Here is a 27,761-nt window from a genome sequence, read left to right on the forward strand (position 1 = left end):
TTAGCTGTCTGACATCTTTAGCGGTGACCCTAGAATGCCTGGTGTGACCTTACACTTACTGCCTCCAGCACCAGTTTCAAAACCCTTTGTTAAAATCCTCCAGAGAATGCTTGGTCTCTCATGCCCTATGCTTAACTACTCCAGGGATTTAGTCCCGGCCTGCTATATTTTCTCCGGCTATACATTCTTCTTCCTCACACTTTCTAACTTAAAGAAGCTCCCACAGCAAAATCTGAGGTTATCTATTCTATTTCAAGATCCACTGTGTTTCTAACCAGGCTGTTCCACTGTTTTTTTTCTCTCCTCACAATTCATAAGGTATCAATGAGATTTTGTTTTGTTTTGTTTTACATAAAATAAAAGTGCCTGTTTGTCCTCCGTAGTGCTGTAGGCTCAACATCTTTCCAAGAAACTTCACTGGAAATCATGACAGCTTTTATATATAAAAATTTTTCTTTGCATAAGTACTGAAATATCATAGCAATAACCAAAACCAAAAGGAAAACAAAAGGCAAGTCGATGAAGAAAAGAGATTTTGAAGGAACTTAAGATTTGTTTCATGTTTTATTGACTCTTACAGGTTATGTAGAAGTGCTGGTGATACCTGCTGGAGCAAGAAGAATCAAAGTTGTGGAGGAAAAGCCGGCAAAGAGCTATTTAGGTAACCTGTGTTACAGACACAGAGAAGATCCAAGTACGAACCCAACTCCCTGCCCTGAGACTTCTATGATGAGGAGGAAGTCAATCAGTTTCTAGTTTTATGTTTGAACTTCCCAGGAACTATCTTTTATCATATCAAATAGGAATATTTTTCCTTCCCTCCCAAGACTTCCCAGGAGCAAAAGCAATCTGGTTGTCTATATGTTTTTGAGGGGTAAAAACTTCTTCCACGTGTTAGTCCAAGATTAAAAAAACAAAAAACACCTAATTGAATGATTGGGGTATGATTTATACCCATATGTATATATTTCATAAATATATTTATTTCACATATATACATATATCCACATATACATGTGCATACTAATTGCATATATATATATTTATATATATACACACACACAATGATCGTTTAGTTAGGAAATCTTGTGGCATTTTTTAAGTAATGTTCTACATACTAAAGGATTTGACTTTGTAATGGAAAAGGTTTCTTTCTCGCGCTTCATTTTAGGAAAACTCACCTTGAAGAAAATATTTTTAAATTTTTAAGTATTACTTATGAAAAGGACTGTATCAGTCATTTTAATAGTTTAATTAGATCAATTAATGATTTTTAAAGATATGAAAAATATTAAGTTGCCAAAAATATACATGCTCATATGTTAAAGTTTCTATCTAATTAAGTCATGTGAAATGAAGTTTTATCTAGCATCCAGAGATAGAAGGACCTAATATGTTTATGTCAGGCAGTAGACTAAAATGCTTTTCCAGAATTGTAATATTGTGTTAATATTATCTTTACACACACACACACAAAGTTCTCAAGCTTATTTTTGTAATAATGTCCTCCCTATTTTTTCTTAAATGAGCAATAATGTCCCAATGAGTAATCCTTTGTACATAGAAACAACCCAGCTTGCATGATTGTTTCTACTCTGTAATATCAAAAATACATAATCTACATTCAGATTGACTTTTTTTCAATAGGAGTTGCATTCTAGGAGTAGAAAAATTTGAGGAAAGGGGACAGTAAAAGTAATTCTTTATCATGTGACACACTACCAATTATTACCATTTATACCAATTAATTGGTATTTAATCTATTTTACCTTCTGTGGTACAAATAGATCATACAGGATTTTCAGATTCAGATTAAAGTCCTAATGCCCAGTTTCTAGAGACACTGGCCATAATCAAGACAATTTCAATACATTCAGTCAATAGCAGACAATTGGTTATTATACTTCCATGTACGTTTTCTTTTTTCTATACTGGAAATGAATATAGATATCTCAAATAGAATTTTATCAATTATACAAAATTCTAAATTACAGTATGGGTTTTAGTAACAAGACACATGTGGCTGAATAAACCAGGCAGTATTACAAAGGGAACATATTCATGCTGTCTCAAATTTCTTACCTCCTAGTCTCTTCAACCAGTCCAGTCCTGTTTCCTGTTTCCATCTGCAGTAAATGCCTTTTTTAAGGTCAGCAAATGCCCTCCATGTTGACAAATCCAATGTTACTTGACCTGTAAACAGCATTTAAAACTATTGACCTCTCCTCATTAAACACTTTTTTTCCTCTTAGTTTATAGGACTACTGGATGTCTCTTACTGGTCTCTTTTGTGAGGTCCTCAGCCTCTTTATGTTTCCAAATGTTCCCATACTATAGGGTTCAGGTCTGGGTCCTGCTCTTTTCTCTGCTATGTTCTCTCCCCATTACATCTAGCTCTACTGCTTTACATGTTTATTTGATGTAAATTATCAAAAGTTTCATAAGTACCTCAGAAATAACAAGTCTGATATAGTTTAGATGTTGTCCTTTCTAAATCTCATGCCAAATTCGGATTCTCAATATTGCAGGTGGGGCCTGGTGGGAGGTGACTGGATCATGGGGATGGATTTCTCACAAATGGTTTAGCACCATCCTCTTGGTGCTGTCCTTGTGATAGAGAGTTCACATGAGATCTGGTTACTTAAAAGTATGTGGCACATACTCCCCCCCACCCACCTGCCCCTTGCTCCCTCTCTCCCCATGTGAGATGCCTGCTCTGCCTGTACCTTCTGCCATGATTGTAAGCTTCCTGAGGCCCTCATCAGAACCCAAGCAGATGGCAGCACCACGCTTCCTGTACAGCCCACAGAACCAAGAGCCAATTACATCTATTTTCTTTATAAACTACCCAGTCTTAGGTATTTCATGAGAGCACTGCAAGAACAGCCTAACAGAAAGTCCAGAATCAAAAGTCCAAATAAAAATTTTGATTTCCACTCCATGCTAAAACCTCTTCTTCCCTTGGTGTTCTCCACTACAGTGAATGTCACTGCATTAGTGTCCTATGCCTACTATAATAATTACTGCAAACTTGGTTACTTAAAACAATAGAAATGTATTCCCTCACACTTCTGCAGGCCAGAAGTCCAAAAGCAGTTTCACTGGGCCAAAAATCAGTGTTTGCAGTGTTACACAATCTCTGGAGACTCTAGAGAGAACATCCATTCCTTGCCTTTTCCAACTCTAGTGGCTGCCAGCATTCCTTTGCCTGTGGCCTTGTCACTCCATTATCTGCCTCCTTGGTCTCATTGTCTTCTCCTTTCCTTCTGTGTTCAAATTTTCCTCTTCTTCTCTCTTATAAGGATACATGTGATTGTATTTAAGGCCTACCTGGATAATTCAGGATAATCTCCCATCTCAAGATCTTCAACTTAATATCTGTAACTTCTTTAAATGTGACATAAAAAGTAACTGTCCTTGTTTGTGCTGCTACAAAAATGCCAGAGATTAGGTAGCTTATAAACACAGAAATGTATTGCTCATAGTTCTGGAGGCTGGAAAGTGCAAGATCAAGGCACCAATGGATTTGGTGTCCATTATGGGCTCATTTCCTGATTTATCGATGGCATCTTTTCACTGTGTCCTCACATAGTGGAAGTGGATAGCTAGACCTCTGGGATAAGGACACTAATCCCAATCATAAGGGCAGAGCGCTTATGACCTAATCACCTCTCAGAAGACTCCACCTTCTAATACCATTAACTTGGGGCTAAGGTTTCAACATATAAATTTTAGGGGAGGACACAAATATTCAGACCATAACAATAGCATTCACAGGTTCCACGGATTAGGATGTGAATATCTTTTCCCCCTCAATAACATATTTTTTATTGTGATAAAATATATATCACATAAAATTTACCATCACAGCTAGTTTTAAGTGTCAAGTTCAGTGAATTCAGAAGCATTAAGTGCATTCAAATTTCAATAACATCTTTTGAAGGCATACAAAAACCCACTGTAAAATTCATATGGAACTTTACATATGGAAGTGACCCTGAATTGTCAACCAATCTTGAAAGTGAACAAAGCTGGAGGATGCAGACTTTCTGGTGGCAAAACTTCCTACAAAGTTACAGATATAAAAACATTAGTGTCCTATGCCTACTACAGGAATAAAGACAGACATCTAAACCAATGGAAAAGAATAGAAAGTCCAGGAATAAGCTCTTATATATATGGTCAAATGATTTTCAACAAGGATTCCAAGACCATTCAACTGAGAAAGGACAGTCTTTTTCTCCAGTGGGACTGGAAAAACTAGATATCCACATACAGAAAAATGAAGTTGGACCTTTACCTAAAGCCATACCCAAAAAAAGCTGTTTTATCCAGGGCTTTTATTTGATATTTGATTAGAGACTTAATCTCCTTACTAATTATAGGTCTATTTATGATTTCTCTTTCTTCATGATTCAGTTTTGGTAGGTTTTGTTTTGGGACATTTGTACATTTCATCTAGGTTATTTAATTTATGGTCATACAGTTGTTTATAGTACTCATAATCATTTTTATTTCTGTAGCATTGATTATAATATCCCCACTTTGAATTCTGGTTTTAGTAATTTGAGTCTTGTCTTTTCTTTTTTTCCCTTAGTCAGTGTAGATAAAGACTTGCTAATTTTGTTGATCTTTTCAAAGAACTATCTTTTAGTTTTGTTGATCTTTCTCTATTGTGTTCTATTCTCTATTTCACTTATTTCTGCTCTAATCTTATTTGCTTTCTTTTGCTAGTTTTGGATTCAGTTTTCTGTTTTTCCAGTTCCTTACATTGTAAAATTTTGCCATTAATTACAGATCTTTCTTCTTTTTTAATATAAGAGTTTATAGGTATACATTTCCCCCACCCGCCCAGAACAACCTTTGCTGTGTCCCATAAGGTTTGGAATGTTGAATTTTCATTTGTTTCCAGATCATGGATGCATTGGTTGTTAAAGAGTGTGTTGTTTAATTTCTACAAATTTGTGCATTTTCTGGTTCTGTTCTTGATTTCTAACCTCATCCCTTTGTGGTCAGAGAAAATATTTTGTATGCTATGTATCTTTTAAGAACATGGATAGATATGTTGGGGTAGGGGGGGAGGGTTGTTCAGCTTACCATATTCACTAATTTCTATCCAGTAGTTCATGCCAAAACTCAAGAGTCCTCCTTGATCCTTCACTTTCTTTACTATTCTAATGTGATGCATTAGGAAATCATTTCAGTTACTCAGAGTTATTACTTTTTCTCCATATACACTGACCTTTAACCAAGCCACTCTCTATTACATTGTCCTTCTTTATTTTCTGTATAGCACTTATACGTTTCTGAATTTATTTGTTTAAATTCTTATTTTTCTAATGGCAATCTCAATTGTTAATTCTTGAAGATATTTTGTTCTTTGTCTACAATAACTAAATTAAAGTCTGGTACACAGGAAATGATAGACTTTTTGGTGAATTTTGTTTAAGAAAAAGATGTTTCACATTTGTTTAATGATTAGTATAGGCCAGTGCATTACATATATCCATAAATCCTCAGAATACCTCTATAAAGTAGTCATTATTAATTTTCCAATTTTTAAAATCTGGTACTAGAGTAACAGAAACTTTAAGTTTCTTGCCCAAGGTTATACATCTAAGAAGCTGTGAACCTAGATTTGAACCCAAGGCTTCTGGGCATAGCATCTGGGTTCTTAGGCACTGAACCATGCTGTCTCTTTTTTAGTTTTATTATTTTAAGTAATTGTCTTCCATGCAACACTTGTGATTTAAAAGTACATATCATATTTGAACACGTTTTCTTTAAACTTTCCCCATATAACCTCTTTTTCCCCTTTTAAACTACGGTGATCAACTAATTGTATAGAATTAACTCAGAAGAGTATAAATCATGAAATGACTGTTTTTTTCTCTAATCACTGTCTCCAATTCTAGTAAATCCCATCATTTTTCTCTGTTAGTGACCTCTAAACATAATTCTTCAATCACTCTTTGTTTTTAAAAGACCATTAAGTTTAAAAGTTGAATCACATATCTGTCTCAGTTAGTTACTGTAAATTCTCCTTGTGCTTAGCCTTAGGCCTAACTGAGCAGAGTCTTTTACTTGTAGAAAGAAACAGCATCTATGCCCTTAACCAGAATGAATGCTGCTCTGGAGATTAAATCAATGTTGAAAAATACTATTAATATGTTACCATGTTTATTCAAGAGTACATTTCCTTACTTGCTGACTCAAAATAGTAATAATAATAATTCACCTCTGGTAAATCACAGGAAGGGTGCAAGAATGGAGACAAAGAGACCAGTGACATAAACCTAGCAAGAGAATAGAAATGGAAAACACCTAGTAGCTTCCAGAGACTTTGAAGAAGTTGAACTGATGGAACTTGTTGAAAAATAGATGTGAGTGTTGATAAGAGGATAAAAATTCAAGATGACTTCTAGGTTTCTGGCAAGTAATAGTAACACTTAACTAATGTGGGATACATGGATCGGGGGCAAATTTGGAGTAAAGAATAAATGACACTGTATTAAAATCATAGATTTCAAACCTAAAGACTTGGCAAATAGATACATTTCATAAATCACATTTCTTAAATGCTCCTTTGGGCATAGGAAGGAAGTCATTGGAAATATTCATCTTGAAATAGCTTTAGCAAAAAAAAAAAAAAAGAAAAGAAAATAGAACCTTGGCAAACTGATAATTTGTAAACAAATTAACCTGTCTATATCAAACTATATATTATTTTATAGAGATACTTAATCCCTTCCCAATACAATTATTGTTTTCATCATTCTTTCTTTGAACTGCATTCTTAAATGCAATTATTATTTGCTTCTCTGAAGACTGTGGCATTATTGTCTCGTTAGTAATATATCAAAAAGCCTAAAATGGAAAATACTTCAGATAGATCTATGTTATACCTTTGCAAAATCATTGCAGCTTACGGGTTTTTTTTTAATCTCAAAAAGGTCATATGGGTATACTTACCTTCCATGCAGTTTTGCATGCAAGGCACTATGGACAACCTCTCACTAAAAAAAAAAATTAAATGAGGCAAATTCAAAAGAAAAAAAACCATTTTATAATATACCTGTCATTTTAGTTACTTCAGGCTGCTATAACAAAGTGCCATGGACTTTGTGGCTTATAAACAACAGAAATTTATTTCTCACATTTCTAGAGGCCATAAGTGTGAGATCAAGGGTACCAGCATGGTGGGGTTCTGGTGAGGGCCCTCCTCTGAATTGCAGACTGCCAGTTTCTAGCTGTGTCTTCACATGGCAGAGAGAGAGAGAGAGGAAACAAGCTCTCTTGGGACTGTTATAAGAACACTAATCCCATTCATGAAGACTTCACTCTCATGACCTCATCTAATCCTAATTACCTCCTGAAGACTCCACCTCCTAATAAGATCACATTAGGGGGTAGGGTTTTAACATGAATTTAGAGGGAGGGCAACAATGTTCAATCCTTAACACCTCTGAACTGGAAAGAAATTAAAGAATCCTTAGATACCAAAAACAAAGTGGGAACAGGAAGCCAGAGAATTAGGCTGACTCTGAAGACCCACTTATACTTGATTCTGGTAAGCAGGTTTAGACTTTGAGAGCCACAGGGACTCTGTGGGCGGAAAACAAAACCTAAGGCCTTTACAAAGTGGGAACTCTAGTAAGAGAGCCCTGCATAAAGCAACAACACCAAAGAACTACAGCTTCACTGTGATGGATAGATAGAAATTGCACCACAAAATGAAAAAGAAAGAAAATGTATCTATATTAACTTTAGTACTAAGTGGAAGTAGAAAATCAATTTTCCTGAGATTTTGTAAGGCAAATCAAACCCTTATATGAGTTTACAGCACCAATTTACCTTAACTGTGAAGTTCTGAGCTCTCAAGATTTATATGGTTACTAAGTTGGTTGGCATATGCAAGTACAAATCTATATACACACACACACACATATATATACATATATATATATGTGTATGTGTGTATATATATGGCTATTCAGATATTCTTTTTCTTCTTGTGTCAATTTTGGTAACTGATGTCTTTAAGAAATTAATCCAGTTCACTTACCTTGTCAAATTCATTGGTTTAAACTTGTTTATAATATCTCCTTATTACACTATCATGCCCATAAGAACAATATTTTGTCTCTTATTTCTGATATCTTTAGTTTGTGTCTGTTTTTCTTAATTAGATAAGCTAAAGTTTTATCAGTTATTTGATCTTTTCAAATAACCAACTCTTGGTGTTAATGATTACCCTATTGTTAATTTACTTTCTATTTAATTAACTTCTGCCCTTTATTAGTTTTTTGCTTCTATTTACATTGGGTTTACATTTTTCTACCATTTTAAGGTAGAAACTTAGATCATGAATTGTATTGCTTTCTTCTTTGCTAATGTGACAATTTAAAGCTATAAGATTCCCTCTAAGCACTGCTTTAGTTGTATTCCACAATATATTCTTAAAAATATTTTCTTATTAACACTGTGATTTCTACTTTGATTCATGAGTTACTTATAAATGGATTGTTTAATTTTCAAATATTTTTAGTTTTTAAAATAGACATATTGTTATTGATTTTTAGTTTAAATCTGTTCTGGTAAGTGAATATATTCAGTAAAATTTCAATTGAGATCTGTTTTATGACTTATAGCATCTATTGGCCAATGATGCATTTATATTTGAAAAAAATTGTGTTCTATTAATAGATTTGCTGAGTACAATCTCTAAATATCAATTAGGTTTATTTGGTTCAGGTCTTCTATATTCTTACTGATACTCATCATTTTTTTCAGTTAAGGAGAGAAAAGCATTGAAATTTTCAACTAAAATTGCAGATTTTTCTGTCTCTTTTCAATTAAGTTAGTTTTTGCTTCATGCATTTTGATAATCTAGCATACACTTAGGATTGTTAAGTCTACTTAGCAAATTTTATGTCATTTAAAAAATAAATAATGCTAATTTAAATGACCTTTAAAAACACGTCTTTTTTTAATCTCAAAATATTTCTTACCCTGGTCTGTGGTACCTATTAATAATATGGTCACTGGCTGGGCATGGTGGCTCATGCCTGTAATCCCAGTACTTTGAGGGGGTGAGGTAGGTGGATCACCTGAGGTCAGGAGTTTGAGACCAGCCTGACCAATATGATGAAACTCTGTCTCTACTAAAAATACAAAAATTAGCCTGTAATCCCAGCTACTCGGGAGGCCGAGACAGGAAAATTGCTTAAACCTGGGAGGTGGAGGTTGCAGTGAGCCAAGACTGTACTTCAGCCTGGGCAACAAAAGCAAAATTCCATCTCGAAATAATAATAACAATAATAATATGGTCATTAAACCGATTTTTTTAATGTTTAGTGTTGCATGCCACATCTTTTTCCATTCATTTTAACCTATTTATTTTTAAAGTTCATTCTTGTCAATTGAATACAGTGGGATTTTTCCTTTTCTTTAGCCTGACAATCTCTCTTTTAATCAATGTCCTTAGTCCACTTAAACTTAATGTAACTTTGGACATACTGAATTTGTTTTCTACTTGTTCCATCTCCTCCTAATTTCTTTGTTCCTTTTTCTCTGGCTTCTGTTGGATTGAGTATGCTTTTTACTATTCCAGTGTCTTCTTTACTTGCTTATTAAGTATCATTCTTGCTTTATATTTTTAATGATTGATCTAGCATTTACAGTATGTATTTTTAACTTATTACAGCCTCCTTACAGATCATTTATACCACTTTATATATAATGTAAGCTCCTTAGAATGGTGTACTCCCCTTTTCCCTCGTTTTTGCTATTATGCATCTTACTCTCACATTTCCTACTTTCGGTTTATTTCTACACGTTTTAAACCGCAAAATACATTGTAATCATGTTGCCTCAGTTAATTATACTAAAAATTTCAATAATATTTTTATACATTTACCAGTATCAACTTCCTTCCTTCACATAGACACCTCTTTCCATCCTGAACCGTTTTATTTCAGCCTGAAAAGCATACTTTAATATTTTTTATAGAGCAAGTCTGCTGACATTTTCCAGATTTTGTTTGTCTGAATATATATTTACTTTGCCTTCATATCTGAAGGATATTTTCACTGGATGTAGAATTCTAGATTTTGTTTGTTTTTTTTTACTTTGTATTCTCTCTCTAAATGTGATGATTGTATTGTCTACTGTCTTGTATTAGTTATGATGATATATCCAGTAAATTGTTAAATTTTTTCCCTGTTTTCATGTCCTTTTTCTCTCTAGGCCCTTTCAAGATTGTTATCCCTATTATTGGATCCCAGCAGTTTGATTATAATGTACTTTGTATGGTTTTCTTTATGGTTATTTGGCTTAGATTCCATTGCATTTTTTAGATTTGCAGGTTTGTAGACTGTATCAAATTTGGAAAAATTTTGTGCACAATGTCTTCAAATAATTTGTATGCCCCAACCCACATTTCTGGAATTCTAGTTATACATACGTGACTCTACCAGGTATTTCCCATGGACATAGAAGGTCTGTTCATTTTTTTAGCCTATTTTCTTTTTAGGTTACAGTCAATTTCTATTCTATTAGGTTTCCTTCAAGTTCATGGACTTCTTTTGCAATATCTAAAATGTTTGTAAATCTGTTTGGTGAATTTATCATTTCGGGTATTATGCATATTTTTCTATTCTGTGACTTTATCATAACAGTTATGTATATTTTTCTATTTCTATTTTATATATTTTCTATATTGTGAAATTTGAATTATTTTTCATAGTTTCCATTACTCTTCAATGTTACATATTTTTCTTTGAATTGTTGTGCATACTGAACATACTTACAAAAGCTCTTTAAAAAAGTCTTGGTCAGCCAGGCACGGTGGTTCACAGCTGTAATCCCAGCAATTTGGGAGGCCGAGGCAGGCAGATCACTTGAGGTTAGGAGTTTGAGATCATACTGGCCAACATAGTGAAATGCTATCTCTACTAAAAATATAAAAATTAGCTGGACATGGTGGTGGGCACCAGTAATTTTAGCTACTCATGAGGCTGTGGCAGGACAACTGCTTGAACTCAGGAGGGAGAGGTTGCAGTGAGCCAAGATGGTACCACTGCACTGTAACCTGGGTGACAGAGCGAGACTCTATCTCAGACGAAATAAAAAAATAAAAGCCTTGGTCTCAAAGTTCTGTCATCTCTATTATTCCTGGATCTCATTTTATCGGCTGATTTTTCCACTGATTATGATAGGTTGCAATCCCTTTTTCCCATACCTAGTACTTTTTGGTTGGATGCTAGATACTATGAATGTGACATTGCTGAATGACTGTATTTTGTTATTTATTATTGAGTATTGAGTTGCATTTTGCTGGACAGTTAATTTACTTGCAGATCAGCTAAACGTCCTGAGGCTTTTTAAAAGCCTTGTCAGTATGCATCTAAAGTAGCCTTTGCTCTAGGATTACTTTATCCTTATTTCTTATATGTAGTCTTTTTTTGTTGTTCTCCACTAAAGACTGTGGAGAACAAAATCTCTTCAGCTGTTTTAGCCAATTTGAATTCCATTCTCTATGTCCTCAACTCACTGAAGCCCTTGCCCTTATCATCTGTGCTCTGTGTGGGTCTGACCTCCCAGTGTGTGTGGTGGGGTGGGGTCTGGTAAATATTTTCAAGCAGAAAGTCAAGCAATTTTAGAGATCAAATCATTTGGTCTTCTCTTAGAGATCACAGTTCTGTTACTTATCCAATGTCTGAGAACAGTTTCTTACATTGTCTAATTTTCTAGTTATTTATGGTAAAAAGAGTTAATCGCGGTTTTAGTTATCCAATCATGGTGAAAAGTATGATTTTGAAAAGCACATGTTTTAAATTAACAAATTAAAAACAAAAAGCAAGAAACATACATACCTAAAGTATTGATTCTTTATGTGAGGCTACTATTAAATGGTGTGGATTTGAAGGTACATGTGTGTGCCGTTTTCTGGAGAATGCTGAATGTCAAAAATAACAATTGAGTCTAAAATACTCTAGTGACGCCCAGGATTTTTAAAGGCATTTTTATTAGAGATTTTCCAGAAATATTTCCTTATATCGTGCCCTAAACATGTACTGAAGTACAGGAGGAAAAAAATGGAATTGTAATGACCATAGTACATATCTAGGCCAAAAAAATTCCTCAAAATACTTAATAGACTTTAATGAAAAACAAGGAAATATTTTGCCTTTTAGGCAAAATCACTAATTATCAATTTAGCATTGTCTAAAGTATAATATCCATTTGTAACTAATAAGCAAATGAAAAACATTGTCAAGTTCAATAGTAATAAAACAGTAGATCCTTTAAGAAAACTAGATTGGGCCAGGGTGGTGGCTCACGCCTGTAATCGCAGCACTTTGGAAGGCCATGGTGAATGGATCACCTGAGGTCAGGAGTTCCAGACCAGACTGGCCAACATGGTGAAACCCCATTTCTATTAAAAACACAAAAATTAGCTGGTCATGGTGGTGGGAGCCTGTAATCCCAGATACTAGGGATGCTGAGGCAGGGAGAATTGCTTGAATTTGGGAGGTGGAGTTTGCAGTGATTGGGCCATGGCACTCCTGGGTGACAGAGTGAGACTCTGTCTCAAAGAAAAAAAAAACAAGATTGTTTAAAAGAATTAACTTCTGATATTTCTCCCCAATCATGTTTGATAGTTTTTACCATTTCATTATTTGCCATCATAACCCATCTGTTTTCTCATTCTAGACCTTGGCATCATACTCAACACTTCCATTTACCCAAGACAACCAATTACCATATTCTGTCCATTTTACTCCTAAATACATCTTGATATTTTTATCCATTCCCTTAATCCAAGCCACCATTACTTTCAGTTGGGCTATGTTATCTTCCCTGTTTAAATTTACCCTACACCAGCCCATTTTTCATAGAATATTTTTCAAAATATTTTAAAGTTTTACCATTTTTTTCCCCCAGACAATGTCTGGCTCTATTGCCCAGGCTGGGAATGCAGTGGCATGATCTCAGCTCACTGTATCCTCCACCTCCTGGGTTCAAGTGATCCTCCCACCTCAGCCACCTGAGTGGCTGGGACTATAGATGGGCACCACCATATCCAACTAATTTTTGTATTTTTTTAGAGATGAGATTTCACCATGTTGTCCAGACTGGTCTCGAATTTGTAAACTCAAGTGATCTGCCCACCTTGACCTCCCAGAGTGCTGAGATTAAAAGCATGATCCACCACATTGGTCATTATATTTTTTTCTTAGGAAAACTCAAAATACTAACAAGGTCTCTGTCGTCTGGCTAGTCCTTGTTTCTCCAGCCTCCTTCCTTCATAATCTGCTTCAGCATGTTTGACTCCATGCACATGGATCCTCTGGTCCTGGTCAAGCTGCAGTGAGCTTTAAGACTTTTCCATGTATGGTTCCCTTAGTCTAGAATGCCCGTTCTCTGCTTCCCTTATTTCCCCTCACTAACTTCCTGAATAAATAACATCCCTCAGAGGAGCCTCTCTCAACTCTATCACGCAAGTATCATCATATTGTAGTAAGTTGTCTACGTGACTTATTTAATGTCTGGCTCTCCAGTTACAGTGTAAGTTCCATGAGGACAGAGAACATATACATGTTATTCATTTTGGAGGTTCTAGAACTTTGAATGTTGTCTGAGTTATAGTTGATACTTGATAAGTAATTATTCAATCACGATTCAATGTTACGTAAGAGAAAGTTACTTTCAATGATGTGCTCAGAATTAAGCACTCTCAGTCACTATTAAGAAAGTATAAATTTATGCAACATCTATGAAAATCAATTTGAAACTGTTTTCAATATATTTAAATGTTCAATTTCTTTGTTTTTGTAATTCTAAATCTGGATATTTATTTAAGGGAAATAAGATATACTGGCTTAAGTGATCAAAACATTTTCATATAATTTTGAAATAGCCGTCAATGAATCTTTATGTACATGTCTTTAGGAAAGACAGGAAAGTTGTATGGAAGAGTCGAAAAGTTTAAACACAAAATCATTTGAAGGAAAATATTTTAAAAATTTAATTTAAAATGGTAACCATGAAATCTCATTTCCATCTCATTAATCTTATTTAAATTGTACACAGATTAGCTCAAAAAGAAAAAAAAATGTAAACAGAATTATTCTGTAAAATTCTATAGAGATGATGGTTGTTTATGGGTGAGATATAACATTTATCTTCCATTCTTGTTCATAGATCACAAACAGATGTTAAAAGATTCTGGGTCTGTTTTTAACTCAACATACTGTCTTTGAATTGTTTCATAATGCATATAACCCTGTCATTTTGATCTGTTAATTAATGTGCTGCTTAATGATCCTTCTTTATTCACGTACTTCTCTGGATGGGCATAGCAGAGACAGAGCAATTCTGAGATGTAAAGCCAGTATTCACAGTGCTCATAGGATCACTGGATAGACTAAATAGATATACATAGCCTGAATATAGTAATGTGTTAAAGAATAAATGATTAAAGACCAAAATAAGGAGTACACATGTCAAAGGTCCAAGGAGATTAGAGAAGGCAAAGATAAATATGGCATTATAGTTGTGGACAACTTAGGACAGGAGAGCTTATGGCATTTGCCATTATTGCAGACTTTTCCTAAAAAGAGCTGTCTCCAGTTTTACATCAGGGAATGTTATCCCATTTGTTTGGAAATGAATGGAGTAGTTTTTAACAAAATAATTTGTAGTGGATATTAATCAATGAAGCCGACTTGTTAATACCTATTATATTTTTGAATCTCTTTCTAGCCCTCCGAGATGCTGGCAAACAGTCTATTAATAGCGACTGGAAGATTGAACACTCTGGAGCCTTCAATTTAGCTGGAACTACCGTTCATTATGTAAGACGAGGCCTCTGGGAGAAGATCTCTGCCAAAGGTCCTACTACAGCACCTTTACATCTCCTGGTATGAGGGAATGAATTGATAACATGGCATAATCAACTTCCATGGCAAGGGACATTCCCAGTGCACTTTCTCTAATCTCTTTTTCAGATTTGAATTGTCACACAGACATCTAAAATTATTCAAAAAGTAGATTTTTTAGGGGTTTTGTAAAATGTGTTTTAAATCGCGATGTCTAAAAATAGCAATTACTACAAGAGGAGCAAGATGTTTCAGGGAATTTACAGATGCAAATTACAGATGGATTGCCAGGGAATCCAAAGAAACACATTCTTCCTAAAAACATACAGTTCCTAACTGCAGAGGATGTCTATAAAGAGCGTACTATAATATTGTAAAACACAGCGTTTTATATATCCATGAATGGACATTATCTGGACATTATCTGACTCTGCATAAAAACCTTAGATAAAATGTTATTCTACCTGAGAGGAGGAATTTGATAAATACATCTAACAGTGCTCCCAATCACCCTGTTATATTTTCTTACTAGGTTAATGGATTTTTGTAAAGAATTATGAAAAATTGAATATTTGGGATGATAAGCTTCATTACCATTAGTAAAAGACTGGACATAATTGAATTAGAATTTGAAGAGAAATTTTATGATGGGACTTTGTCCAGGCTGGAGGCAGGTGCCCCTTTTGACTTTGATTATGGCAGTACATGCTAATGGCACATGAGCCAAATGAGTGACCACATAGCTGGTGTGAGTTTTATATCCTTGTGGCAAAAGTCTAAAATTCAGACACTTCAACACCTCAAGTCCACACATAAAACAACTCTGAAACATGATCAATTGACTGTTTATTTGGAGCACGATGTGCCGCATTATTTAATATCTCCACATGATTTAAGATGAATTTGTCTTCAATTGGAGACATGTGTGTTGCTAGTCTAGGAGCCAGAGGTTCACATCATATATTGGCCCATTTGCTTCTCCTACTTAATGTGCCTGCAAATTACCTGCTGTTCTTACTAAAATGATTATTCTGATTCATTGGATTTGGGGCGGGATTTAAAATCTGTATTTCTCACCACCTTCCATGTGATACTGCTGCTACTGGCCCACAAACCATATTTTAAATTACAAGGTTTCATATAACTGCAATTAATATGCTCTACCAACAGAAATAAAGGGAGCAAGGTGAGTGGTGTGTGTACCTTCTATTCCAAATCAGAATAATTATATCCATCATTCATTGAGGACTAAGAATTAGACTATCCAAAAGTGCTTTACGTTCATTACAGCATATAATCCCCAAAATAATCCTGTGTAATATGTATTACTCTATTTTACAGATTAAAAATAATTAAATATGAGAAAAGTTAATCAATGTGTTCAGTATTGTCCAATAAGTTATTTAGCTATTAATAAACTAGGTATTAATCACTCTTCTATACTACCTCTCTGACATAGAAATCCAGAGAACTTGGATCCAAAGCTTAGATTCAAGTTCTTTATACCAAACTGCCTTGAATCATAAATGTAAATATACTTTGAATAATCATTTTGTGCATCTCTTCACAATCCCTTTGGATCCTATTATTTAATTTCAGCTGGAAACCCTATTCTGTGCCTTATACCATCTAGAGAGGTAAAACAAAATGAAGAAACAAATGTTGTTTGAACAGTATCTAGTTTGTTCCACGACTTGGTTACTTCTATTAACAGTATCATCAATAGCAAATCTATATGTAATGATTGTGTTACATCAAATGCCATCATGTTGCCTGCCTTTAATAAGTATAACCCCTCTTTTTCTTATTTTATGGAATAAGACTGAGACTTCTTTATTAAGCTTCTAATTCAGACTTTTAAACACTATATGTGAGACCTTAGTGTTGGGTGGAGGGAGTTTCCTTGCTGCAGAATCCTTAATCTAACTGGTAATTACCAAGGTTTTTCCTGGAAGCATGAATCATAATTAAAGTCAGTGAACTATGTCTAAAAGAAGGCATCTATGTGACCTGGATTTATTCAGTAATCCAAGGGAAACTGCACTTCTAAGATATTTTTTCTTTAATGACTATTACAGATTGAAAGACTGTACTGAATTTTGAAAGGCAATCCCTTCTGCTGCCATGCTTCAGCATGTGCCCCTCGACTATAACATGGTCACACTTTCCTTTTTGCAAAGAATGCTGCCAAATTCAAATGGTTTAAGTAAGAGCTAATGGTTTTGTAGCCAATGTCTCTATTTTAAGTGGCATTAGATATTCAAAGACAATCTAAAGTTCTATCAATGAAAAGGTAGTTTATTAGGAAGAATAGACACATTGTAATATAATTAAACAAATAGACAAACAGCTGTTGTTTACATGTTAATTCCATACACTTAAAAACTATGTATTAATAATAGTCTGGTTATAGCCATAAACAAGGTATGTCATTTTTTAAAAACCCATTTAAACTGTCTGTCTTGAAACTCATTAGGCTGAAAGTCACTTATAACTGGCAACATCGAATGACATATTTAAGCCACAATAAGTACTATGATGTACTTAGAATCAGTACACTGTATATGTTATGCATTTGAACTTAAAAATTATTTTTATTGACAGTTATTTATAAAGTCAATACACTAGTCTCCCAATCCACACAGCAAAATACATCTTAGGCATTTTGTTGATATACTGAACAAAACTCTGAGAAATAAAAGTAAAGAAAATATAATTAAAATGTCAGACACTTAACCCTAGGCCCATTTAAATTTTCCTATGGAGCATTACCTGTCATTACAACTACCTTGATGCAGGTTAAATACTAAAAAATGTTCTTTAATAATTTAGCATAATTTTAAAATGTAGGTACATATGTTTTTTAATGTGTCATATAGATTGTTTTAATAGATCCTCAGATCCATAGAAGTGATATATTTCATGGGATTGCTTGACATATTTTCTAAAAATGGATGTATAGAGAAATATATACACTCATTAACTTTTTTATTAGAATATGTGTGTTGGGGGGTGTGGGTGTATTTACGTCTGAGTGGCCACACTATCCAGTTCTGAGCCTGGCACTGGGTAGGTAGACAACAAAACAGACATGGTCCCTGCATACAGTTCAGTCCAATGTGTAGCCCGACTTTCATTTTCATGTATTTTTTTATGGTTTATTGAAATATTGACATATATGTACATAACTGTACAATTAATATTAAAAGTTCATATAACAAATTTAATTTCAAAGGAAACAATATATACTACAAATAGAAAATCAGTAACGTTGCCAAAATTAAGGGTTAACTGTAAGCATACATGGAATGAAATCCTTGTCTTCCAGTTTACTTAGAAATGCTCTGCTTTTATGAAGTTCGATGATCCCCAAAGTCATCTATTCTATTCCTCTTTTGACTCAGTGACTTCCTGTCCATCTTTTCTTTTCTTTACATTTGGTATTAGATTGTGAGTCACACCTTGATATTTGATAGAACACATAATCCTGCCACCAAGCCTCTCCACCCACAACTAAAGTCATCTTATACATGTACTATGCTTTGGGAAACTGTTTAGTCCATCAAATTGAAAGAAAATGCTCTAGTATTTCTGACCTCACTCAAATGAGCTTTTCTTCAGGATATCTTTAGCATGGAGGTAAGTATGAAGCTCCACTCTTTTCAAAAGCATGGCAATATCAACATTTAAGAATCATGTCAGATTTCTAGTATGCATTAAGAGAAGCATGTGTTGACAACAACAACAAAATGCACACAATGCAATGAGCATTTTAAGGTATCAATATCGTTACTTTTATGCGTCACATTGCATGTGCTCTAGTTCGACTCATCTGCCTTGATCGTTTTTATATACTACAGGTGCTCCTGTTTCAGAATCAGAATTATGCTCTTCACTATGAATACACTATCCCATCAGACCCTCTTCCAGAAAACCAGAGCTCTAAAGCACCTGAGCCCCTCTTCATGTGGACACACACAAGCTGGGAAGATTGCAATGCCACTTGTGGAGGAGGTGAAGGATTTTTAAACATTTATCTTTCCAAAACATCAGTTGTTTTCTGATTAACCATTGATAATTAAGACATTTCAGAAATCCCTAATCTGCAATTCTAAAATCCAGAGTTAGAAACGGAAAGTTTTGTATGACATGTTAGTGGCTAAACACTGAACTACTTTGAATGGAAGAAAAGCTATTTAGAGTTGTTACATATCTCAGTATGAATATTCTTTGCATTGCATTACATAAACATTAATATATTTGTTTACAGGGGCCTCCCCAGATATCAGTCAGGTTGTTAGGTACTATTTATGCACTGTGTTACTTCTATGAAATCCTGAAAGTTCTAATTGCCAAAGTACACCTGCCCACAAGAATTACAGACCTGAATTGAATGTAAGAGTTATTTGACAAGAACAGTCTTGAGCTTGCTTCTATGTTGTCTGCATACTTATGCTAACTACAGGAGGCTCCCAGTATCCAAGACCTCCTGTGGATACCAAAGTTTGAGGATGCTCAGGTTCCTGACATAAAATGATGTAGCACAGTCAGTCCTCTCTATCTGCTGGTTCTATATCCGCAATTCAACCAGCCATGGGATGGAAAGTACCCACAGGCAGTCTTTCATATCTGAAGGCTTTGATCTGTAGACGGTTGAATCTGTGGATGCAAAACTTGCTGATACAGAGGGCCAACTGTATACAGAGCATGTAAAGAAAGTAATTTTCCAATTCCTTTAATTTCCTATTTTTTAAAAGTATGCCACTATTTTAAATATATATAAATGCATCCTGAAATTGTGCTCCAAGTTTGTTTTTTAATTTTTGTTCTTATCTTGGAGATTAAGGAGGCAAAAGAACAAAACTAGTTCAGCATCAAATGTGACACTAAGAAATCACTTAATTAGCCAGGTGTGGTGGTACACACCTGTAATCCCAGCTTCTCAGGAGGCTAAGGCCTGAGAATTGCTTGAACCTGGAAAGTGGGGGTTCCAGTGAGCTGAGATCACACCACCACTACACTGCAGCCTGGGCGACATAGACTGTCTAAAAAAATTAATTAACTAATTAATTAATTAATCCTTAATCCTATCCCTTTATTGTACCAACAAGATAATTGTGTCCTGCAGGTTAAATAGATTGTAGTTGCTCATAGAACCAGTTAGTAGGTCATGAGACTTCCAATTTACACTTGTATCCATCTGTAGATACAGTATATTATATCAGCAGTATATTATTTCAGTTCTCATTTCCACTTAACACATTTAATACATTTTCTATGGCTCTGTAGTAATTGATTCCTTTTAATGCTGAAAAAAATATTCAACTACATAAAAGTATGATCTATACATATATATTGTATGCAAAGAAGTGAACCATCTATTTTTTTTTTCTGTGCAAATAAGCTATTGACATACATAGCCTAAATGTTGCTGCAGCAGAAGTGGGGAAGGTTACAGAGACTGGATTTGGGGATGGGTTTGGGAGAGAAGAGACAGAAAATAAACATGCGACTAAGTAATATGATATGAAATTGTGATAAGTACTCTGGATAAAAATAAAGCAAGGAGGGAAAATAAATAAGGGTTGTGAAGATGAGAAGGGGTAGGTATAGTTTTAAATATGGTGATCAGAAAAATCCTCAGTGAGAAAATCACATTGATTAAAAAACCTGAAGTGAATATGGGTGGGCACCAACTGCAAGGGCAGAGCATTCTCTGCAAAAGCCCCGAGGCAGGAGAAGAGCTTGTGGCATACTCGAAGAATAGCAAGACTACTTGTATGTCCTTCCTTTACTCTGAGTGTAGGATGCTATCAGAAGGTTTAAACAGAGGAGTGACTTATTCTGGCTTAATGTCTTTCAAAGTTATTTCTGTTTCTGAATTGATCATAGAGTGAATAAAGAAAAAGGGTACAGTAGAGTGTTCAGTCAAGAGGTAACTGCAAGAAGCCAGGAAAGAGATGACAGTAGTTGAACCACTGTGGTAGCAATAAGAGGAGGGAGGAAATGGTCAGGTTCTGTATAGATTTTGAAAGTAGACCTAATAGATAATGTTGATAGACTAGATGTGGAGCATGAGAGAAAGAGATGTGTCGGGGATGACTGTGATGGTTTTTGCCAAGCAACCGGTAGGGTTAAGTCCTCACTGCCTTACATAGAAAAGTCTGTGGACTAGCAGGATTAGGAGACAGTTTTATTTGAAATGTCTGTTGGACATCTGAGTGTGATGTCAAGTAAGCAATTAGGTATTTAAGTCTGGCATTCAGGAGAGACTATCAGGCTACAGATGAAGAATATATGGATGATATTTTTAAAGGCCTAGCGAGACTAGTCACCAAAGACTTTATCTATTCTTGGCATTTAAAAATGTCATCCATATATTCTTTATCTGTAACCTAATATTGAGTGAAGAGAGAGAGAAGCTATTTGAAGATTGAAACTTGGGGTATGCCACCGTTCAGAGTTTGGAGAGATGAGGAGAAACAAGCAAAGCCGATTAAAATGAGTAGCCAACATAGCAGGAAAAAAAAAAAAAAAAACCATGCAGGAGACAGTGCTCTCCTGTATGGCAAGTGAAGAGAGCATTTAAAGGAGGAGGAAATGACTGACTGTATCAAGTTGCTAGTAAATAAAAAATAATGTAGAGTGACAATAACTATTACATTTAAATATATTATAGTCATTATATTTTATAAATGAATTATATTTGAACATGAAAGTCAATGGTTACCCTATAAAAATTAATTTTAAATGAAGTGTTTGGCTCGAAAGACTATGTGAATGGATTCAAGAGAAAATAGCAAAAGAACTGAAGAAAGGGACTCAGGAATGTTACCAAAATGAGAAAACAAATGTGGCAGTGGTAAGAGGGGATATGAGTCAAAGGAGTTTGTTGTTTTCAATAGGGGATATTATACATCATTGTTTGCCAATGTGCATTTTTTGGAAGAAAACAAACTAGGGATGCAAAGGAGAGAGCAAAAAAATTGCTGAAGTGATATCTGGATGGGATGGGATGGGATGGTAAAGGTGACTTTAGGTAAAAATAAGGACAACTCATCACTAATAACAGGAGAAAAGATAGACGTTGGGAACTTAAGGTTGAATCTGTTTCAGCTATCTTGCTGAAAGTGAGGGTGAAAAAGGAAGTATTGAAATCTTGAAAAGAGAGAAAATATGAATTAATCACTTAGAGAATAAATGAAAAGGTCATGTGTGTTTTGATTATGTGGAATAATAGTCTGTTTAAAGTTAATGGTCATAAATTTAGGATGATACCAGTCCTTATGAGAATAAATGAAATGGGTATGTGTATTTTGACTATGTGGAGTAATATTCTGTTTAAAGTTAATGGTCATGAATTTAGAATGATATTGTCCTTATAATGTTATGTTACCCTCTAGCTATGTACAGCATGCTAGTGTACTTGTGAAGTGAGCCTGGGAATTGCCAAGTGAGGATGATAAAGTAAGAGAGGCATAAGGGTTTGACCTGAGGTTGTATGCAAGAGGCTGAAAGTGGTGGATCATGGAACTTACGTGCAGTAGAAGGAACATAAAGATATGGGGGCTGGAAAGACAGTAAAATGGTGACAGGATTGATTCATGATAGGGTCTTGAGGGGTTAAAGAATGATTAGACTCAGGGTACTAAAGGGAAAGACCTGTTAGTGTCATGGCACTAAAAGACTATAAATAGAGTAACACCAGAAAATAGAGTTGCGATTATAGAACAGAAAGGGAGAGGGGTCTGGTAGTGGCAGGGAGCATGGCAGCCCCACCACCTCTAGATCCAAAGGTACCTGGAAGTAAGTAAAACAACAGTCACCCTGCTGAAGGCTACAAGGAGAATAAGCTGTGTCTCCTCCAACGGAGGAGAAAGAAGGTGCCAAGAACATTCGAGGAGCATAGAGTGGGAAGGAACAGCCTTTGCCAGAGGGGTCAGAGCTTTGAGGTTCTCACCTGACTCCACAAGCACTTTTCCCAGAGCAAAGGAGACATCAGGGGCAGAGGAATGGTGAAATTATACAGAATGTACTTTGCTCTCCTAGGATACAGGGTGGTTACAACAAAATTTCAAATCATTCTCTCAATTTAGGAAAATGTTATTAGTCACCCTTGCTGCAGGAAATTTTCAGTGGCCCTGTTTCTCTTCCTGGGCCCTATTACTGCCCTATGTCTTAAGCTCTTCTGTCCTCCCATCCTCTCCTGCTGATGCTCCCATATGCACCCAGATTCCTGTTCCTCTGCTCCACTCATCCTACACCGATGCCAGGGGCTCATCTTTCTTAAGGGGCTTTGCTTTACCTCCTCTATCCAAATTTTTAAAAGGCACAAAATAGAAGCAAATATATTCAAAACAAAAATATAGACAGTTATAGGTTTCTCTTTAACATAACTCAGATAAGATTCTTAGTCATATCTGCAATCCTACCAACAAGCCCCCATCTTGTGGTTGCAAGGTGGGCAGTAGAGGAGTAAAGCGATGGACAGGCTGATGGTTCACCTTATACCACTGAAAGGCAGTTGTTAAAATCCATTTACATTTAAAATTCTAGACAGGAAAATGTTTGCCCAGTGAATTTTTTTTATTCTCATTTTTTCCTTTGGAATTTTGATCTAATAGAAGCTGCATCAGAAGGAGTTAAACATAGAACTTGTCAGTCTTCAGTTTGAAAAACCAAATTGTTTAGGGTCAACATTTTTCCCAAAGTTTTATTAATTACTTCCTAGAATATGTTTTTCCAATTGCTAAACATTAATGAATGGAGGTTGACTATAAATTATTTTTGTTTCAGAGTCAGAAGAAATATTAGATATTCTTAAACATAACTTGTAATTATCAACATGAGAAAATTGAAGGGCCTAGAGATTAAGTGACTTCCCAAGGTCACATGACCCATTAAGGGTGGAGCCAGCATTAGTATAAATGATTCAGGGGTTCAAGTTTTCTTTCCTCCTTATCCTACTGCCTTCATGATTGGCTAAGGAGGCTTAATGTAGTTTCTTTTCACAAAATACAGCATGTTCTCTACAGATTATTTAGGTTTTCTTTGGATACAAATGGATGTTTTATTATATTCTGCTATGTAAGAATTTAGATATGCTTTTATTTTTATTTCAAATGGCTGATTCTGTAAAATAGTTATTCTAATAATACACAACTCCTATATGATTTGTGCTTGAACAGACCTCCTCTTCCAACTGTTCCATAGTGTTTAGTCAACAGTTTTCAATTATCTCTGTGTTAATAGGGCCCATATTCATTTCAATGCCAAAATAGTTCTGGGTTTTGGATATTATTTTCCTTTGCAGTTCATAAATAAAGTGGATGGACAGAATTTCAAGGATCGCATCATTTCTGACTTCATATCATCAATATTATAGCCAGAAAGAGCTTTCTAATCTTTCAGCATATTCATGAATTAAATGAGAGTAAGTTCAAAGCACAGAATATTGGAAACAGATTCACGCAAAATTTATCTTCAATAGCAAAGAGGAATAATAGCAGTATTCTACTTCAGAAGAATATTAAGTAAGAGCAAATAAAGTATCACAGGGCAGTATAAAATTTGTATATAAGATGTTATTTTTCTAATCCTGTTGTAAGATATTAAATTGCCAATACTGTAATAAGTGGGAAAGTGAAATTTAAAAGAAGACAGTTACCTAGCTAATTTTTATCATAATTATATTGTACATCAGCATCTCAAACTAAGTTTTAAAATGGTAACTCAAATGGAACTTAATTTATTATGCATTTGTATTAATTTATTAGTGTCAGTTATTATAAGATATGAAAAGCCTAAGAGAACCTCTTTTTTGTTGTTGTTGTTGAAATGGAGTTTTGCTCTTGTTGCCCAGACTGGAGTGCAGTGGCGCGATCTCGTGTCACCACAACCTCTGCCTCCTGGGTTCAAGCAATTCTCCTGCCTCAGCCTCTCAAGTAGCTAGGATTACAGGCATGCGCCACTGTGCCCGGCTAATTTTGTATTTTTAGTAGAGACGGGGTTTCTCCATGTTGGTCAGGCTGATCTCGAACTCTTGACCTCAGAAGGTTCACCCGCCTCAGCCTCCCAAAGTGCTGGGATTACAGGCGTGAGCCTGGCCAAAAATTCTCTCTTTTAAAAGGAGTATTACCTTGAAATCTTTAATGAAGGCTGATGATCTCAGGTAAATTTTTTCAACAGTTTAACATATGTACATGAGTTATCACACTTTCCATTACAGTCTTTTCAGAATCTAATAATTCTAGAAATATTTGAATTGACATATCATTTTCTATTTTAGCATTGGTTATTAAAATTAGTTCTTTTATTTTCAAATGGCTTAAAAATGGCTTTTGTGAAATAAAGGTTTACTTTGCATTAGAGTTCTAAAACATCTTAAAATATTTGAAGGCATGCTTTAAATTTATTTTGGCACCTCAGAAGTGTGGATCAGTTTGCTACAAGGTTACTTTTGACATTAAAGACCTGTTTTAAGTGATCTTAGTCTTCAGAAGCATTAGAAATATATTATTCTAAAATATCTGAGAATTGTGTGTGGAGTCAGCATTAACTGCATAACTTTAAGATTTGTTTTGATCTAGTGAATAGATTAAATAAAATAGAATGAGGATGAAAAATTCAATAACCCATTTTGAAACACATGAAGAGTTAAACCTGCTTTCAGGAAATCCTAAACAAATCTACTTTGAAGGAAAAAAAAATAAGCCAGCATTCCACATTCTTCACACCAGTCCAAGTCTGTCTAGCTTATGACTGTCCTGGGATCCTCTAGACACTGCTTCCCTTGTCCATATCCAGATCGTAAGGAGATATCCAAGTCTTTGGGTCCAGGTTGAGGAAAACATCTCAGTATTCAAAGGCCTATACCTTTTAAAACCCTCTAGAATATATATTTAACAGGAAAGAACATCTTTAAGGGTGTGATCTGTTCTGTTTTTACATTTTAAAGGTACTATCCATGTATCAAAATAAACATTATTTGCCAAAGAAAATGCACCAGAATATATTTTGCATTTTTTATCTGCATTATTTCAATAATATTTAATATAATTTGATATTTTTTCATTTATTAATAAAAACATTTTATATTGACAGAAACTATGACCTTGATTTTTAATACCTACGTGAAAATCCATGAACTGGATCTGGCATAAGAGGAACTGGATTCCTGATAATTTGACATTTAGTTTGCAATTGATTTTTTCACAATTTTAGAAAACATAGTATTGAGATGAACCTCTTAGTACAGAAAGCACTGACAGCTTCAATTATATGCGTATATTTTACTCATTCATTCCTTTACCACTACTGACCACTGTTGCTAGGTGGTTCTCTGCTTTCAGAGAACTCACAGTCCATCTAGTGGAAGTCAGATAATAATGAAATCACCATACTCAGTGATAAAGGAAGATATAGAAAGCCTTCCAAGGATGTACACTGGTGCAAAGGCACCCAGGTGCCAAGTGAAAGGCTTTCTTGGAAACGAAAATGTTATTACCAGAGTATAAAATATGAGGATTACTGTGTGGGAAGTGATTTGATCAGAAAAGTAGGATGAAAGCCAGGTCTTGAAGGTCCTTGAGTGTTATGTTAACACTTAAGTTAAATTTAACTTGACATCTATGGGATCTCATTAAAATATTTGCATGTATATAAATGGCAAGATCAGATTTGTTATATATTAGGTATTGTGAACAAAGCAAAATAAATTATTTTCATTAAAATAAAAAAGTGAAATAGTCATTTTAACACTCTCAGACAAAATCCTAAGGGAATAATATTTTTTTAAATGTGAAAAAAAGGATAAAAAGTAAATAGCATGACATGATTTTGAAAGTTGTTTAAGTTAAATAAATGTAGGTGTAAAAAAATAATCAGCATTTTACAAAGCTCTAGAAAGTGCTCAGAGAAAAGTCCTTCATCCTCATTAAAGTTTATTTACTTTTGGTTGTCATGCTTACTGGCCATTGTTAATCCAATAGAAAATTAATAAGTAGAAATTTTAAAAGAAAATTATAAAAATTATAAAGAAATTTATACACACACAGACACAAACATACATATAGTCTCTGCCTTATGGAGTTCTACAGTTTAAAGTTTAAAATTTTAGAATGTTAAATAATGTATAGAAAATTTCAGTTATGCATATTGAAACACTGAACCCTCATCCAAGAATATGAATATGTTTCAGCATTTACAGTGCAAGTTCTAGTAATGTGATATACCTCAATAGAATATAGCTTTATTTTAAACTATCCATTTAATGGGTTAAACACAGAGCACATATGTGTGTGTGTGTGTGTGTGTGTGTGTGTGTGTGTGTGTATATATATATTTTTTTTTTTGACAAAGTCTTGCTCTGTCACCCAGGCTGGAGTGCAGTGGCCTGCTCTTGGCTCATTGCAACCTCTGCTTCCCGGGTTCAAGCCATTCTCTTGCCTCAGCCTCCTGAGTAGCTGGGATTACAGGTGCATGCCACAGCGCCCAGCTAATTTTTTTGTATTTTTAGTAGAGATGGGATTTCACCATGTTGGTCAGGCTAGTGTTGAACTCCTGACTTCATGATCTGCCTGTCTTGGCTTCCCAAAGTACTGAGATTACAGACATGAGCCACCGCGCCCGGCCCAGAGCATATATTTTATAGTAAAAAGTGTCACCTTAACTGTAAGACTGGAAAAGAAGGCTTACTTGATATAATGGCTAGTCTTTCTTAAATTTCCAAAGCACAAAGAGTTAGTAAATAAAAGTTACTCTTCATTTTCAGATATTGCAATTCAATAAAGAGATGAATGCATAATAGTTATTTTATTTATAATTGTATTTAAAACATCCAAACAGATTTACCCAGGACTAATTTAATGGGAATGA

At 34.8% G+C, this 27,761-nt stretch overlaps 1 protein-coding gene and 1 long non-coding RNA gene across 2 annotated transcripts in view; one reads left to right on the top strand and one right to left on the bottom strand.

Annotated features, from left to right (window-relative positions):
- Window positions 1-27,761, top strand: part of ADAMTS19 (ADAM metallopeptidase with thrombospondin type 1 motif 19) — a 255,323-nt gene that overhangs the window by 179,371 nt on the left and 48,191 nt on the right. Inside the window, exons 16-18 of the mRNA XM_012447921.3 lie at window positions 581-661; window positions 14,770-14,927; window positions 18,746-18,899. Coding sequence (XP_012303344.3) covers window positions 581-661; window positions 14,770-14,927; window positions 18,746-18,899 — 393 coding nt within the window. The remainder of the gene's footprint in view (window positions 1-580; window positions 662-14,769; window positions 14,928-18,745; window positions 18,900-27,761) is intronic.
- Window positions 1-27,761, bottom strand: part of LOC135270622 (uncharacterized) — a 371,213-nt gene that overhangs the window by 172,689 nt on the left and 170,763 nt on the right. The gene's annotated exons all lie outside the window — the stretch shown is intronic.

This window comes from Aotus nancymaae, unplaced genomic scaffold (assembly GCF_030222135.1).
Source record: "Aotus nancymaae isolate 86718 unplaced genomic scaffold, 86718_ANA_hifiasm-v0.15.2.pri h1tg000064l_1, whole genome shotgun sequence".
NCBI lineage: Eukaryota > Metazoa > Chordata > Mammalia > Primates > Aotidae > Aotus > Aotus nancymaae.